General features: G+C 35.9%; 2 protein-coding genes across 2 annotated transcripts in view; both read left to right on the forward strand.

Annotated features, from left to right (window-relative positions):
- The window catches only part of LOC135075246 (serine/threonine-protein kinase S6KL), a 63,951-nt gene that overhangs the window by 2,098 nt on the left and 46,913 nt on the right, over window positions 1-14,940 (forward strand). Inside the window, exons 4-7 of the mRNA XM_063969622.1 lie at window positions 985-1,108; window positions 4,320-4,427; window positions 4,817-4,975; window positions 14,385-14,473. Coding sequence (XP_063825692.1) covers window positions 985-1,108; window positions 4,320-4,427; window positions 4,817-4,975; window positions 14,385-14,473 — 480 coding nt within the window. The remainder of the gene's footprint in view (window positions 1-984; window positions 1,109-4,319; window positions 4,428-4,816; window positions 4,976-14,384; window positions 14,474-14,940) is intronic.
- Window positions 6,502-10,432, forward strand: LOC135075255 (autophagy-related protein 101). Its single transcript, XM_063969637.1, has one exon. The coding sequence runs from the start codon at window positions 6,600-6,602 to the stop codon at window positions 7,263-7,265; it is 666 nt and encodes a 221-aa protein (XP_063825707.1). The 5' UTR covers window positions 6,502-6,599; the 3' UTR covers window positions 7,266-10,432.

The following is a 14,940-nucleotide window of genomic DNA, read 5'->3' on the forward strand; positions in this document are numbered from 1 at the left end:
ATGAATTCCTGTTAGGTAGTAACTAGTAGTTAGTGACTACTGGTTACCAAAACATGATTGAAATTACGTAATCTAAAATAGACTTATAAAACCAGCATGAAATAGGTATTTACCTATTTTATAATAATTCTTTGATAGTTCCACACTCTGGAACTATATTTTTCTTTCTTTCTCTGAATATACATTTATTTTAAAGCCTTTATTAGCTATTTCAATGTAATTTTGTGCATTTAGTCAGTGTAAAGTTAACCAGTTTATACACAATTTTATTTCTTTCGTTCTTCTAATCTCAATCATCGTACAGGTATATTTTCACTGTGAACCTTGTCAAACAAAGTGCTCTGCCTTATCAGCTCGCAATATGCTTATCTGCTGACCCATTTACCTAATTTGTTTATATTTCCTAATGAAATTTACATGTACGATAAACTTCCACTCTAAACTACTCTTTATCTACAGTGCATTTACTTTGGTAATCTTATCGGCTTTTGGGCTTTTGTTCTGAGCTGGTTACTATAATGTTTTACATTCTTTAGACTAGTACTGGTAGTCAGTGGCAGGCACACTCAACAGCACATCTGTTTTGGTTGGAAAATCACTCCTATTATAAATACACTAGGTGTCATAGTGCTTTTTAAAAGCGAAATAAATGAGTTTTAGTGCTAACTTTGATGTGCTCTTGCCTGTACAGATATTAACAGACCACAAATTTTTATTAATGATACACTTAGCAAGGTAGGCAATTACTGTTATGCCTTAACCTTCTATATCAATTCTCTTTTATCTTATCACTTAAAAACATAGTTAATCAGTGAAAAATAATCATAGATCCCAAAATATACGACGTCATACTCTGTGAATTTCTTTGTTTATGGTGTTATTTACTATTCATCATTCTTTATCAACAGCTCCCTCTTTATTTTCGTAGCCAAATGTATGGGTACTGAGTCATATTGTTTTTAAACTATGTATTTACCGTTTCAGATAGTAAATGAAAACGCTGTGCGACAGGTGAAAGAAGAGGCGCGTATACAAACCATCTGCGGTCATCATTCCTTCATAGCCAGGGCGGTCTCCCGTTGGCAGACTAAGAAAAGACTTTATATTGGTGAGTTAAAGTTTTAATTTCAAGACATCATCTTAAAAAATCTAAAACAATCATGACTATGATCATGCAAAATAATTTTGACCTCTAATTTTGATAAAATCATTTACGAACTCGTTTTATATTATTAACAGTGTGGATATTAACTTATATGTATCTATGTAAGGCAAGTGGGTCACAATTGCCTTGCCCTTGATATTTTTAACCTTGGTAGGTTTTATGTATCTTCGTAAGCATAATGATTACCAAATATTCTTTATTTATTTTGCTGGAAAACTCAGTTAAAATTTATAGCATCATTCAAGTTTGGTCCTTGATTATAAAATATTCCCTAATGTATTAAATTTCAATTTACCTTGACTATGACCCCGAAATATTGAATTCCTCCATAATTTTACTGATCAGTAATGGAGACTCTTTTGGACTTTGGTATTAGTATTATTGATAAATATGTAGTGAGTTGTGTAAACAAAAGAAACTTGCCTAGATTGTAGACTTGGTACTAACTATCGAAGCTTCGCCGCGTGAATTTAAAAAATGCCTAATCATGTTATTCTGATGAATAAACATTAATACATCAAAATCCGTTTAGTAGTTGCGTCAAAGAGTAATAAACATCCATATTGTGGCAATAAATATCTGTAACGAATTTAATTCCACGCGAGCACTGGCAACTGGCTGAATAAACTGCGTATAACACGTGCTCCAAATAAATGTCTAATCTAAACACGTAAATAAACATTGCTGAACTGTTCTCAATACGAGAGATGCGTAAAACGAAGCACTTGCTTCAACAGTGATTATCAGTGGAATGCTGCCTGATTTGTTATCAACGCTAAATAACGGTTCAGAGATGTCATGGCCAGATATTTCTGAAATATAGAAAACGTTTATGCACGCGATTTGCTAAAGAAATTAATTTGTTAAAGCGAATTTTAGTCATGGTACAACATTTCAGTTTAGCTGTAATCTAGCTTCAACACCATCGGCGATGGCGATCTGCACACGTTGGTGTGGTTGAAGCATAAATTCTAAGATGAACAAATCGAATCATTTGATCGTCGAATCATTTCACCTGGGTGATATGGATCCAAGGTGATATGAGGACACCAAAAATTCAACTTTTTTCAACCAGGTGATATCACCCAGGTGAACATAGTGGAATAATCCTTCGAAATCGCCTTGCGCGAAATACGATTGTCCATTCTATTAGGTAACCATAATGTGAATAGACTTCTATAAATAAATTCACCAACTAACTCAAAGTAAAAAATGTATGTTCAAACAGGTGTTGGGTACAGTTTTTTGTAGCATAAGTGGAGTAGGCTATGTCATTAAACAAATAGATACAGAAGTGCTAAGTTGTTTGTTTTCTTGAACCGCTACACTGGTTTTAGACTTGCCTCCTGCTATAAAGATTAGTTCAAACATTATTACAAGGAAAGAAGATTGAAAATCGCATGGTTTGTCGTTTAAGAAAAATGTTTCCAAAGTTTAGTGCAGTTTTTTTTTATAAATACTTAAGTGCGCAAAAGTTTAATTAATTAGCCATTTAATTAATTAGCAATAGATAAACTATGTCGCAATAAAGTGCAATACGAGAATACGACACGTATAGACAAAGACATATAAAACTATATTCCTAAGCAGTTATGATTGGTGCTATTTTCCAATGACAATATTTAATCTGTATGCTATCGACTGTACCTTCTGTATCTTTTTATTTTAGTGATGGGGTCGTTATTATTATCTGTTATCTACCCGGACGGCTAGACGTGTGTTAGTCAACCACCGAGGTCGTGCTGTGTCACTCGAGTTCAGTGCAAATGCCTCCTTATACCAGTTGAGTTAGAGGTCATTGCCGCCTGTGAGTTGCGATGCGATTAGAATTGAAATGATTAAATCACCGCCTCGCTATCTAATAATCTGTGGCTTTTTTTTATTACATTTCTTTCGTGAAGACGCCTAAGTTAGTAATAATTTACACTTTGAACTTCCATTCTATTTTAGTTGTCATAAGTAATTGATTATACTTATATCTACATAGGTTCTATTTTATTTTATTTCTAATAGTTAACAGTCGTAGCTCGTGTAGTTAGGTGAATAAAATAAGTTAGACTTCTGTAGACTCTTAACAAAAATGATTCCTGGAATCGAAAAAGTATGTTAATTAAATAACTTGATAAGAAGTACGCTGTTTCCGCTGTATTTTGTTGCGTAAATGGAGATTTAAATTCAGTATATTGCATCAGTAGTTTAACATACCTACACATTTTAAGCGTGACACACGTTGATATGACACTAAACCCTGGGTTGCACGATGGTGTTAAAGTAAGATGTTACTTCTTTACGTTACGTCCTTGGGGGAGGCCTTTGTCCAGCAGTCGACGTCTTTCGGCTGAAACGAACGAACGAAGATGTTACAACTATAACAAACATCAAAAGCCGGTCAGACTAAATCCTGCTATCCTACTAATATTATAAATCCGAAAGTTTGGTTGTCTGGATGTTTGTTACTCTTTCACGCAAAAACTACTGTACGGATTTTGATGAAACTTTACAGTATTATTGTTTATAACCCAGAATAACATATAGGCTATGATTTATGACGATCTGAGACAATCGAAATCTCACGCGGGTGAAGCTGCGGGCAAAAGCTAGTACAAAATACGTCGGTTAAAGTTAAGGTGGTAAAACTGAGGCTATGGAAAAGTTAAAGGTTATACATGCTCATAAAATGTCATGCGTACCATTATTTATTATTTACATACGTAAAACTGTCTTCTACTGGGATAGTAAACAGTTGGCTTTTGTGTCCAACTCAATAACGGATGATTTAAATTGGGCAACAAACGATTTGACCTTATTGTTGTCAAATCCTGGACGGCGACCCTTTAATTTGACGGCCGCTTGACCTGGTGGTTCGTTTCGTGGACTAATGATAGCGGTTGCGGGTTCGAATCCTTTGAGGGCCATCGTCAGTAATGATTGCTTTCATTTATATCTGGAATCGTGGACATTTTGTATGTATTTATTGCTATCGTAATAGCATTCTTGTTGTAGTACAAACTACAAATAGAAGGCTGTTATGATTGTTAAAAAAATAGAAAGAGGTTTGTCCGTTTTTTTTTCGTGTAGAAAAATTTTCAGGTTTTCATAGATCTTTTACGAAACGTTATTCAGTAGGATGTATCTCACGATTGTTTTCCATCAGTTTCAGAATACATTCCTGGTGGAGAGCTGTTAGCGCTGCTAGATAGTTACGGAAAGCTGCCCCTCGATTTAGTGAAGATTTTCGTTGCTGAGATTGCCATAGCTATAGGTAAGGTCATTTACAATTTTTTAATAGCGGCTTTGAACATCTGTGTTTGCTTTTTACTCTTTTTGTTAGTACTGATAAACAGAGTTCAGAGACTCGAACGTATTGGTCCTCCATTAATCATTTAGATATGTTACGTCAGCCGTAAAAGTATTCTTTAGTTTTGTTCTTAGTTTCCACTGACTCTAGCAGATAGTCACATGAATGCTCGTTTGTGTCATGCAATTTTATAAGACGCTTAACTTTACTATTACTATTATTGCAAAAATTGGCATAATATTCTAAATACCTACATTAATATCAATATCAGCCCTAACCAACCAGTCTGGACCGGTCTCTGGTAATTCAGAAATTACGAATATTTATGTGAAAAATAATTGAATTGTCACCAGACTTCCTCCATAACGCGGGCGTCATCTACCGGGACTTGAAGCCTGAGAACATACTGCTGGATGCTGATTACCACGTGCGCCTCATAGACTTCGGGCTATCCAAGTGGCTGTCCATCGGCTCCCGAACGTCTACCCTCTGCGGCACGCTGAAGTATATGGGTGAGTTGATTGTTTATTTATACAAGGTTATTTTTAGTATATACGAAACCTTAAAACTATTTGTTCAGAATCAATAATAGAATCCATCGCAATATTTTTTATATCATGTTACATTTTGGCTAAATAATATTTACAATCCATAATTTACGGACACCTTACTAAAATGTTCTGCGCGTATGGAAAATGTTGTCAAAGCTAACAAACATTGCGTTGTCAACAACGAAAGTGCCGCGCGCTGTACGATGTCTACACTCGCGTGCGGATAATGGGACAACAAATAAAGCTTGGAACTTCGTGAGTTTTTAAGGTATCATTTTAATTATTTTTTTATACTGATTCTTAAGATTAAAATACGTGACACGTGTTTGGGCTTTCGTATATACAAAAAATAACCTTGTATAAAGTATTCATGGTAAACATTAATGTTGAGTATCAGCTGAGCAACTGGCCGTGGTTTCGGCTAAACAAAATAGAAATTAACTTTTTCCGTGGAAGTCGTAGAGGAGACTAACGCCCGTATTCACAAACATTACTATGAGGTCTCACAGTGCGCGTGGACGCACAGGGTGACACACGAACCAATCACAGAGCTCTATTCAACGCTGTGCGTTCGATTTGCTGCTTCATTTAAGCAAGCATCGTTTGTGAATACGGGGGTGAGGCCCAATTTCGTGACCATAGACCATCAGACCTCCCTAACCCGCCTGGGGAGTGTAGGCGAAATCGTGCATATGACTCATAAATTAGAGAGACACCGAATGACTTGACATGTTGATATTAATTTGGCAACATTATTTATTCAGCTTTGTTTATTAACAAAAGTTTACCATGAATGAGGCAGTAAGGGCAAGTACAGTCGAAGAATTAGTGATTTGATAGGCAGAAAATATTCAAGACGGTCTCTTTGAAATATCCATCACGCATCGGTGCGATGTTAACGTACGTTTTTTAAAAACGTTGCATGCGTGTCATTTCCGTATCGTACTATCAATGCACGTCACCGGCTAGTGTTTATCAGTATGATATCACAGTGATAGGACTCCATTGAACTAGAACAGCCGCTTTACTGAATAAAAAAATAATAACCACAATCATCGGAATTAAGCAGCAACTAATATGTCTCGCAAGCTGTGAATACTTAAGTGATAGTGCAATTATGAAAGTTAATTTAGTATAAAATTAGTATCGTTGTATAATAGGATAGATGACGAAATTTCAATTATAATTATGAAAATATTAGACACGTATTTTTTATTTTCTTTCATAATTAAATAATAACAAACAGTGCTACATCGAGTTGAAAGTGCGAGTTACCTACGTCACGCGACATTTCAACCCAATATAATACTGTAATTATTCGATTATGAAAAAAAAAACGTGTTCAATATTTTTTTATTATCCGTCTGACGGACCAAATAGAATTTCGATTTCATTACCCAGTTATCGTCCCAATTATCGTTGGTGTTCCTAAAAAATAAATAGAATAAAATAAAAAATAATGGCGGTCATTTCCATTTCAGTGTCGGACTTGATTCGTTACGTATTTTAATCGCGAAATGGCTCTGACCCGCCACGCGGCCGCGACAAGCGCGCGCGCGTAACGGCATGCGCTGACGCCGCCGCCATGAACGCCCGCACCATCTCGTTCGAGCTGTCGATGGAGGGCCGGCAGGTCGACGAGGTGGTCGCCAGCATCTTCCACACCGTCCTCTTCCATCGCTCCAGCGGCAAGTTCACCTACAACAACGAGGAGAGCTACTCCATCCGCACCGTCAGCTACGTCGACGTCGATTGCGACTTCATCGACTTCACCTACGTGTGCTGCGAGTCGGAGGCGCTGGGACATAACGTGAGGCGCGAGATATCAGACTTTTCGGAGCTGTTGCGAGCAGTGGACGGGACTTCGGCGCCGCCGCGAGGCTCCATCAGCCTCGAGTTCTTCCAAAAGAGACGCGCGCGTTGGCCGTTTCAACCCGAGTGCGTGCCCTGGGAAGTTTGGACTGTATACTGTGAACTAACCGAATCCCGCCCGGATCAGGAACTCCACAGCAAACACGAGAGCGTGGTCGAAATGCTCCAGGACAAAATCGTGTTCATCACGGAGATCATCAACCGCCACGAGTACGTCCCTAAAATGCCGAGCCGCTCCGACGCGGATCTCATATTTGACACGTCGTATACCGACATCCAGCCGTATCTATTCAAGATTCATTACAATCTATCCGGCGCACCGTCCACAACAGTTGGCAACACAGTGCGAAAACTCATTCGTGACACCCTATATTTGTGATGCTTGTAGCTTTCACTCTCTTCTTCAAGGCACCTCGACTAACAACTAAATGCACTAACCGACCGAGTTAGTCGAGCGACCGATTCTCGGGGGGTCGACTCCGAAGCTTTGATCCTACGTAGAACGCGCATATTCGTCCGTACTATAAACATAGTTGACGTCGGCAATCGCCTACTTTAATTTTACAAGTTATAGTGATAAGTATTAATAAAGATTTATTTTTGTGGACAAAATTTCTGTAAATACAAGATTTTTTAAAATTAGTGATCGATTTGAATTTTTTAACAAATTAACGAATCTAACATTTAAGCGATGTCTTTGGTACGATTTGTCTCTGTAAAGTTTTCCCGTAACTTTTTATCTGAGCTACATATTTTGTACTTATTGCGAATCGTCATTCACAAGCCTTGCGCGGTTGGTGGCACGCTATTTACGTTTCTAATTGACTAGTATACTGTACTACTATTAGTGTAATGACTGTTAGCTTGTATTTTATGTTATTATTACGCTGTGTTTTAACTGCATGACTTAATAATTAATTTTGCCTGTTGTACTATTAGTATGAAAATAGGTTTATATTTAGTTCTAATCATTTCAGAGCTATGACTCCCAAGGCTGGTTGATGTGTCCACTCATTTATATGATTTATTTAGAGTTTGAATTTGTCTGTGTTTGTTTGTAATCTGTAAGTTTTTTTAGCCTTTGTGGAATTTTAGTGAGGTAAGTTTATTAACAATGCACACTATAGCTAAGTGGGTAGTTTTTAAACATAGTTACCTAGAAATTGATGGCATAAAATTATGATGTGTTTAGTTAGTTTATTTTTCTATTATTGGACCATCGCCATTGCAATATAAAAAAGTTGGTGATGTGTCGTGAGTGTTCAGAGAAGGATGCAATGAAGTTACAGCTTTTATTTTGTATGATTGTTATGCCTCGATCTCACTAGGGTAGGTTACGAAAAATGTTTCATATACATCACAAGTAGCGTTAGAAAACTCGTTGCCTTTGCTCTAGTGAGAACAAGGCTTTATGACAGTTTATGACAAATTGAGTGCGGTCCCACTCAGTGTATAGTATAGTCGTTTGACTATTGTGTGTTTTTTATATTAAAATGATCGCTTTGTGATATTGCTAGCGAAAATTACAATTTGTATAAAATTACAATGATTTTATCGTGTGAGCGTAGATTATAGTAATGATACTGAGCCTTAAATGTGTTTTAGGTGTCAGTTTTAATGTATGAGATGTATATAAAAATAATGTACAGATTTTTCTCATTTTTTTTAATCTATTGTATAGTAAAGAGCTTTATTCTAAAATACGGTAGAGTGTAAAAGTGATGTTACAAAGCGTACGTGTATGTAATATTTGTTAGAGAATAGTTGGTGCATGAATTGTCTCATAGGTTAAGACATTTTAAAGTAACCAGATGAACAGATACATGCCTTTTGTTAACGATGACTCTATTATATTGAATTTTTGTATTCAAGTGAAATGAAGATAGCAAATTGAATAACATTTTTCATATTAGATAGGTAATTAATTATAGCCTTGTTTTTGTTTGCCCAAATACGCCCAGATCCAATGCGTTGTTCTTCCTATATACGTCACTATTACACGTGTTTCTTTGTTTGGTATTCCAACAATACTTATGTTACTACATTACGTCAAGTGACCTCGAAAAAAATTTACAAAAGTAACAATTTTATACGCGACTGTTCAACAATAAGCTATGTTTCTTACAGCTTAGTTTCAAGGAATCTTTATTGGTGATACCCCTAATTAATGACCATACTATAAATGTAGGCGCGACATATAACTTTAAGCTACTTAAAATTAACTAATATTAACAATTATTGTAACAATATTTTTAAGATCAGTGTGAGCCTACATTTAACCTACTGACATTGCCTATTATTTTTTATTTTTGTTGTTATTATAGTATGGCATAACGTGAAAATCATGAAACAAGTCTTTGATGATAGATAATATGCCCATGACTATGAAAATTTTAATTCGAATTTTAATGCGGATTTTTGCTGCGGAACTCAACGCAGGACGTGCATTTAAGTTAACATATTTCGGAAATTATTGAGACATTATTTCTATGAAGGCCAGGGGAGACCCCCCGAATTCGCTTGAATATTTTAAGCGATTTTCTTTATGTTAGCTATTCTATTGTGAAGTTCGACCATAATCTGTCCTGTAATTTTTGCGTGAAAGACAAACATTTAACATTTATATCCATAGAACCAAGTTCACGTCCTGGGTTGAGTTTCGCGTTCATACCATAACCCTGGATTTGGTTTGGTTGTTCTTTGGCCTTGGATAACGACATCGATTGTCTAGCCTTATGGCCTAGTAAAAAGGGAGTTCAAATCCCATAAACAGTCTTGGTAACAAGAAAAGAAGCACCTTGGAAGGTTTTCTGATTGGTGAAATAAATCGTGTCAGCCAATCAGAAGGCATTGTAGTTAATCCACACAACACCTTTCTGATTTTATACTGTCCTACCTCATTATGACTTTAGCCTTAGTACATTTCAATTGGGTGTTGTTCTTTTGTAACTATTTAATTTACATACGATGATTATTTATCAAAACCTCCTAATTGACATAAATGTGATATAAGAATTTCAGTTCGTCGAAACATAATATTGTGTCAAATAGGAGGTATCAGTTACTTCAGCGTCGAATAACTATTTATCAGAATTGATATTTGTCACCAAAGATGAGGCTGTATATGATTTCAAAACTATTATTCCTATGCAAATAGTTTATTTACATCCATTCGTAATTCATATCAGCGAGTACCTTAAAATTAATATAATTTTATATGTTTACACAAACAAATCTGGTGATAAGACAATATATTTTATTCTATTCTAATACCTTTATTGTGTGCCTCGGTTTATGAAGTGTGGTGTTGTTAGGCACATGTAAAAAAACTATATCATTGCACACAACTTGCTATGGCCTTATTTGAAAGATATTTTAGATTTATACGTCATATAGCGTGTATAATAACGGCTGTTACATATTAGAATATATGGTAAATGAGACAGGAGGTATTTGTTGTGATGTATAGTTCAAAAAAAATCTGAAAACTCTTAGTCTTGTGATAATTTATATTAATAATGTGAATAAATGATGAAGTATTAAAAACAGCTTTTTATTTTTCGTAAGACACCTTTAAATATGATTGTCATAGAGGTTACAATGTATTTTTTCAATATCTATAATACTAAGGTTGGGTTGCACCATTTTACTTTGACTTTAACAAACGTCAGAAGTCTGTCAAACTCCATACAAAAACAACTGGTTATCGTTATAGTTACTGTTAAAATTAGGTGGTGCAACTCAACTTAAGTTTTTCTCAAAAATCCTAAGTCAAAGTCAAAGTCAAAGTCAAAATTTCTTTATTTGTTTAGACTAATAAATAGTTCTTACAAATCGTCATTTTGCTCTTAAGGAGCCTCTACATGTCTCATAATCTTTTTACCCTACCAGCGCTTCGAGACCAACATTTGGCAAGTGCTGAGAAGAAGCGCCGCAACAAACTCAGTCACCACTGTCTGCCGGTTAATATAAATAAATAGAAATAGCAGGTACATTCGATTCAGGAGCAGTTCACTGAATTTACCATGCATTCTTGTATAGTGTATCTTATAAGAATGGGTATACAAAATTGCGTGGCATATTAAACAAGGTAGTGACGTGCTAATATCTAGACTTACAGATTACATACTCAAATACTAGTAGAAATGACTCGCATACATAAGTTGGAATAACTTGGATTGACCAGTCCCCGAAAGCAGCGCCTGTTCACAGACATGACGAGTGAACCAGCCATCGCTTCACTCGACCATATTAGAGGGAATGTAACGACCCGCCTCACTACGCCACCACCCCAGAGACATTTTAGTGAGAATGACAATACCAAGTTATCTCTTAGAGAAAAAAAAACCAATAATAAAGCTAAGTAACAGTCCAGATTGAGAAGCATGACACTATAACATTTTAGAAAATTAGATTAGTTTATACATTACTTTTCATAGCACGATTTTAATTCTTTTTAGTGCGAGCATGAGAGGACCATAATCCTACTCCCAGGATGACTTATCATTAAGAAAATCTCGAGTTGTATAATAGGCTTTTTTAAGCATGTGATCTTTAACTATACCTTTAAATTTATTGTACGGTAGCTCTTTATATTTATCAGGGACTTTGTTATAAAAATGGATACCTTGTCCCATAAAGGTGGCAAACACTTTATTAAGTCTAAAAGCGGGTATAGCCAATTTATTTTTATTTCTAGTATTGATTTGGTGAATATCACTTTTCTTTTTGAATTCATTAATATTTTGTTGAATAAATAGAATACAGTTTAAGATGTATTGTGAAGCGGCCGTGAGAATGCCAATTTCTTTAAACAATTCTCTAAGGGACGCTCTTGCTTTCATTTTATACAAGTATCTTATGGCACGTTTTTGCAGAATAAATATTGTTTCAAAATCTGCAGCTTTGCCCCATAGCATGATTCCATATGACATTAGGCTATGAAAGTAGCTAAAGTAGACTAAGCGAGCTGTTGAAACATCGGTTAATGACCGTATCCTTTTTATTGCAAAAGCCGCTGAGCTGAGCTTTCCCGCCAGAGTTTCTATATGGGAGCCCCACTGGAGTTTTGAATCCAGGGTAATTCCCAGAAATACAGTAGATTCTACCAGATCGATTGCATTATTATTAAGTTCTATTTGGGTACTAACTGTTTTTACGTTAGGCAAAGAGAATTTTATACATTTTGTTTTCTTTGCATTCAGTTGTAGATTATTTGTAGTGAACCAACTTAAAACTCTTGTTAGTGCATTATTTACATCGTCAAAGTTATTTTTACTTCTATCAATATTAAAAATCAAAGATGTGTCATCAGCAAATAACACGATTTCGCAAGAGTCTTTAACAAAATATGGTAGATCATTAATGTATATAAGAAACAAGAATGGACCCAGAATGGACCCCTGCGGAACTCCCATTTTCACAGGTGACCCAGAAGACAAAACACCATTTATGTCGACTTTTTGAACTCTAAAGTTTAAATAGGATTGTATTAAATCCAAAGCCGAGTCCTTTACCCCATAATAGTGCAGTTTGCGAATTAGCGTTTGATGTTCTACGCAGTCAAAAGCTTTTGAGAGATCACAGAAGACCCCTAGTGCATTTTGAGAATTTTCCCAAGCCTCGAAGATATGTTTAAGTAGTGCAACCCCGGCATCGGTGGTGGAACGACCCTTGGTAAAACCATATTGTTCACTATGAAATAGTTTATTAGAGCCAAAGTGAATCATAAGTTGCTCCTGTATGATTTTTTCAAAAATCTTGCTCAAAGCGGGCAAGATAGAAATGGGTCTATAATTGCCAGGGTCGGTTTTGCTACCAGACTTAAATAATGGCATTAGTCTACTGTGTTTCATGAGGTCGGGGAAGATTCCCTTCTCTATGCAATTATTGAATATTATCGCTAACTGTGGGGAAATTATATCAATAATGTGTTTGACTATCTTGACAGAGATGCCCCAGATATCAGTTGTACTCTTTACATTTAAAAGATTAAAAGTTTTAGTGATATCTAATGGAGTAATATGTTTAAAAGAGAAGTGCGAGTCACAGGGTGTCACGTGGGTTTTCAATATTTCTTCAGCCTCGGAGGGAGATGACTTTAAGTTGGCAGTTGTTGCTGAAGCTATATTAACAAAAAATTTGTTCCTGTTTTGCAATAATTGTTTTCAGGGGAATTTGGTAGACACCTAATGTCTTGTTAACAATTTTGACGTGCAACTCGATAAAAAATTCGTGTGTATCAATTCAAAGTTGCTGAGATGATGACGCGCTTGGTGAAATAGTTTATAACACCAGCAGGCTGTGGTGCGGTTCGAATCCTGCCAGCGATAAACTTACATGGATTTCAGAATTTTTCCTTAACTTTGTAGTCTGAAAAGTTGTACTTAATGGGGTTATGATTATGTAATTGAATTGCATTGCAAATTTTGCAATCACCAATTTGGTGCCACTGTCGAGTAAGGTCCTAATACTAGCCAGTGGCGCCAACTGGTGAGCGAAACAAGAAACCCTCATTGTTTTCGATTAGAGAAATTGGAATCGACGTTATGTTTAAATAAACGAATAAAATCGATAATAAGACGAAAATGAAAGATGTAGGTAGGTATGAGATCCACTAGATAAATATTTATTTTTTAAATGGTAATCTTTAAGTTCATGAAACAGTTACCTCGTCCTACTACAGTTGTCTAATTTCGTTGTGCTGAAACGAGTGAAAACAGTGATTTAGTTAAATAAAAGTACCCTGAGCACGAATAATCACGACTTCGTCATACCATAGATAAATATTATCTATGTTCATACAAAACGATTACGATACCACAACGAGAACGATATTTATTCGTGCTCGGGTATTGTGCTCTATGGCAGTTCTCTTTAAAAACAATTTTTAAATACCCAAGTGAAGTGATGCAAGAGGACTTCGTGTGCTACGCGACATCAAGATGTTCCTACCAAAGAAAAGTAAATATTTTATATTACCTACATATTATTTTTATTGCTTAAATAATTTAAAGTATGAATGGGGGAATGCTAGGTGCGTATAGCACAAGAAGTGTGGAATGGTTTCTGGTCGTTTAATTTTGTGAGAATGGTGTGCTTTGCTGCCTTTTGTAAATTGCTGTAACTATTATTTAATTTAAGGATAGGTATTTATATTACGATGAGACGTTATGCTTTATAATTTTGTAAAAAAGCCTTCACGTACGTGCTTACATTCAAGTGTGCGTATGCAGTTTTTGACACACCGTCACGTCGCTATCTTAATTTTCAGGCCTAGATAGATCTAAACTTGGATAGCTTGGGTAACCCTAAAATACTTGTTTATGGGATAGTTTTTATTCCCTTTATGTTAAGAAAGCTAGTGATACATAACCAGGACAACGATAGTACTTTTGTAAAAGATTTCTAATTTGATTTCCGAGTTTAGACCTAGGCGTTATATTTGCGTTTATTTTATGCTTACCAAAAACTTACCAATGATGTCTTTTGTTGACAGCACCTGAAGTCCTGGGCAGGGAGCCCTACGGGCACGCGGTGGACTGGTGGTCTTTGGGGGTCATCGCCTGTCGCATGCTGACAAATGAGGTGAGTGGACATCTTCGTAGTCCGATCAACGAAGCTTTTGTAACCCGAATAATTCCTCTGCTTGAAACTTGGCACATGATGAAAATAGGTGTAGGTTACACATATCGCGATAATAGTAGTATTATTAAGTGTTCGAGTATACTTCAGTGCTTTTTTGCATACTAGTGATACTAGTCATAACTTATGACTAGTATCTCTTATGACTCATAAGTAACTGTCAAAAGGACTTCACACCGCTATCGCACGAATGGTATCGCGATGTGTGTGACCCAGGGGTATACGTAAACACAATTATGCCTAGGCGCAGACCACAGACTTTTAGTTGGCCGATAGTTCGACTCAACTATCGGCCAACTAAAATTCGGTGGTCTGCGCCTAGGCTTAGACGTTTATAACAAAATTCTTTATGACAATTTTGGATAATATTTAATAATTTAAAACAATCGAATTACCTGGTGGGAATCGAA

Source organism: Ostrinia nubilalis, chromosome 10 (genome assembly GCF_963855985.1).
Source record: "Ostrinia nubilalis chromosome 10, ilOstNubi1.1, whole genome shotgun sequence".
Classification (NCBI taxonomy): domain Eukaryota; kingdom Metazoa; phylum Arthropoda; class Insecta; order Lepidoptera; family Crambidae; genus Ostrinia; species Ostrinia nubilalis.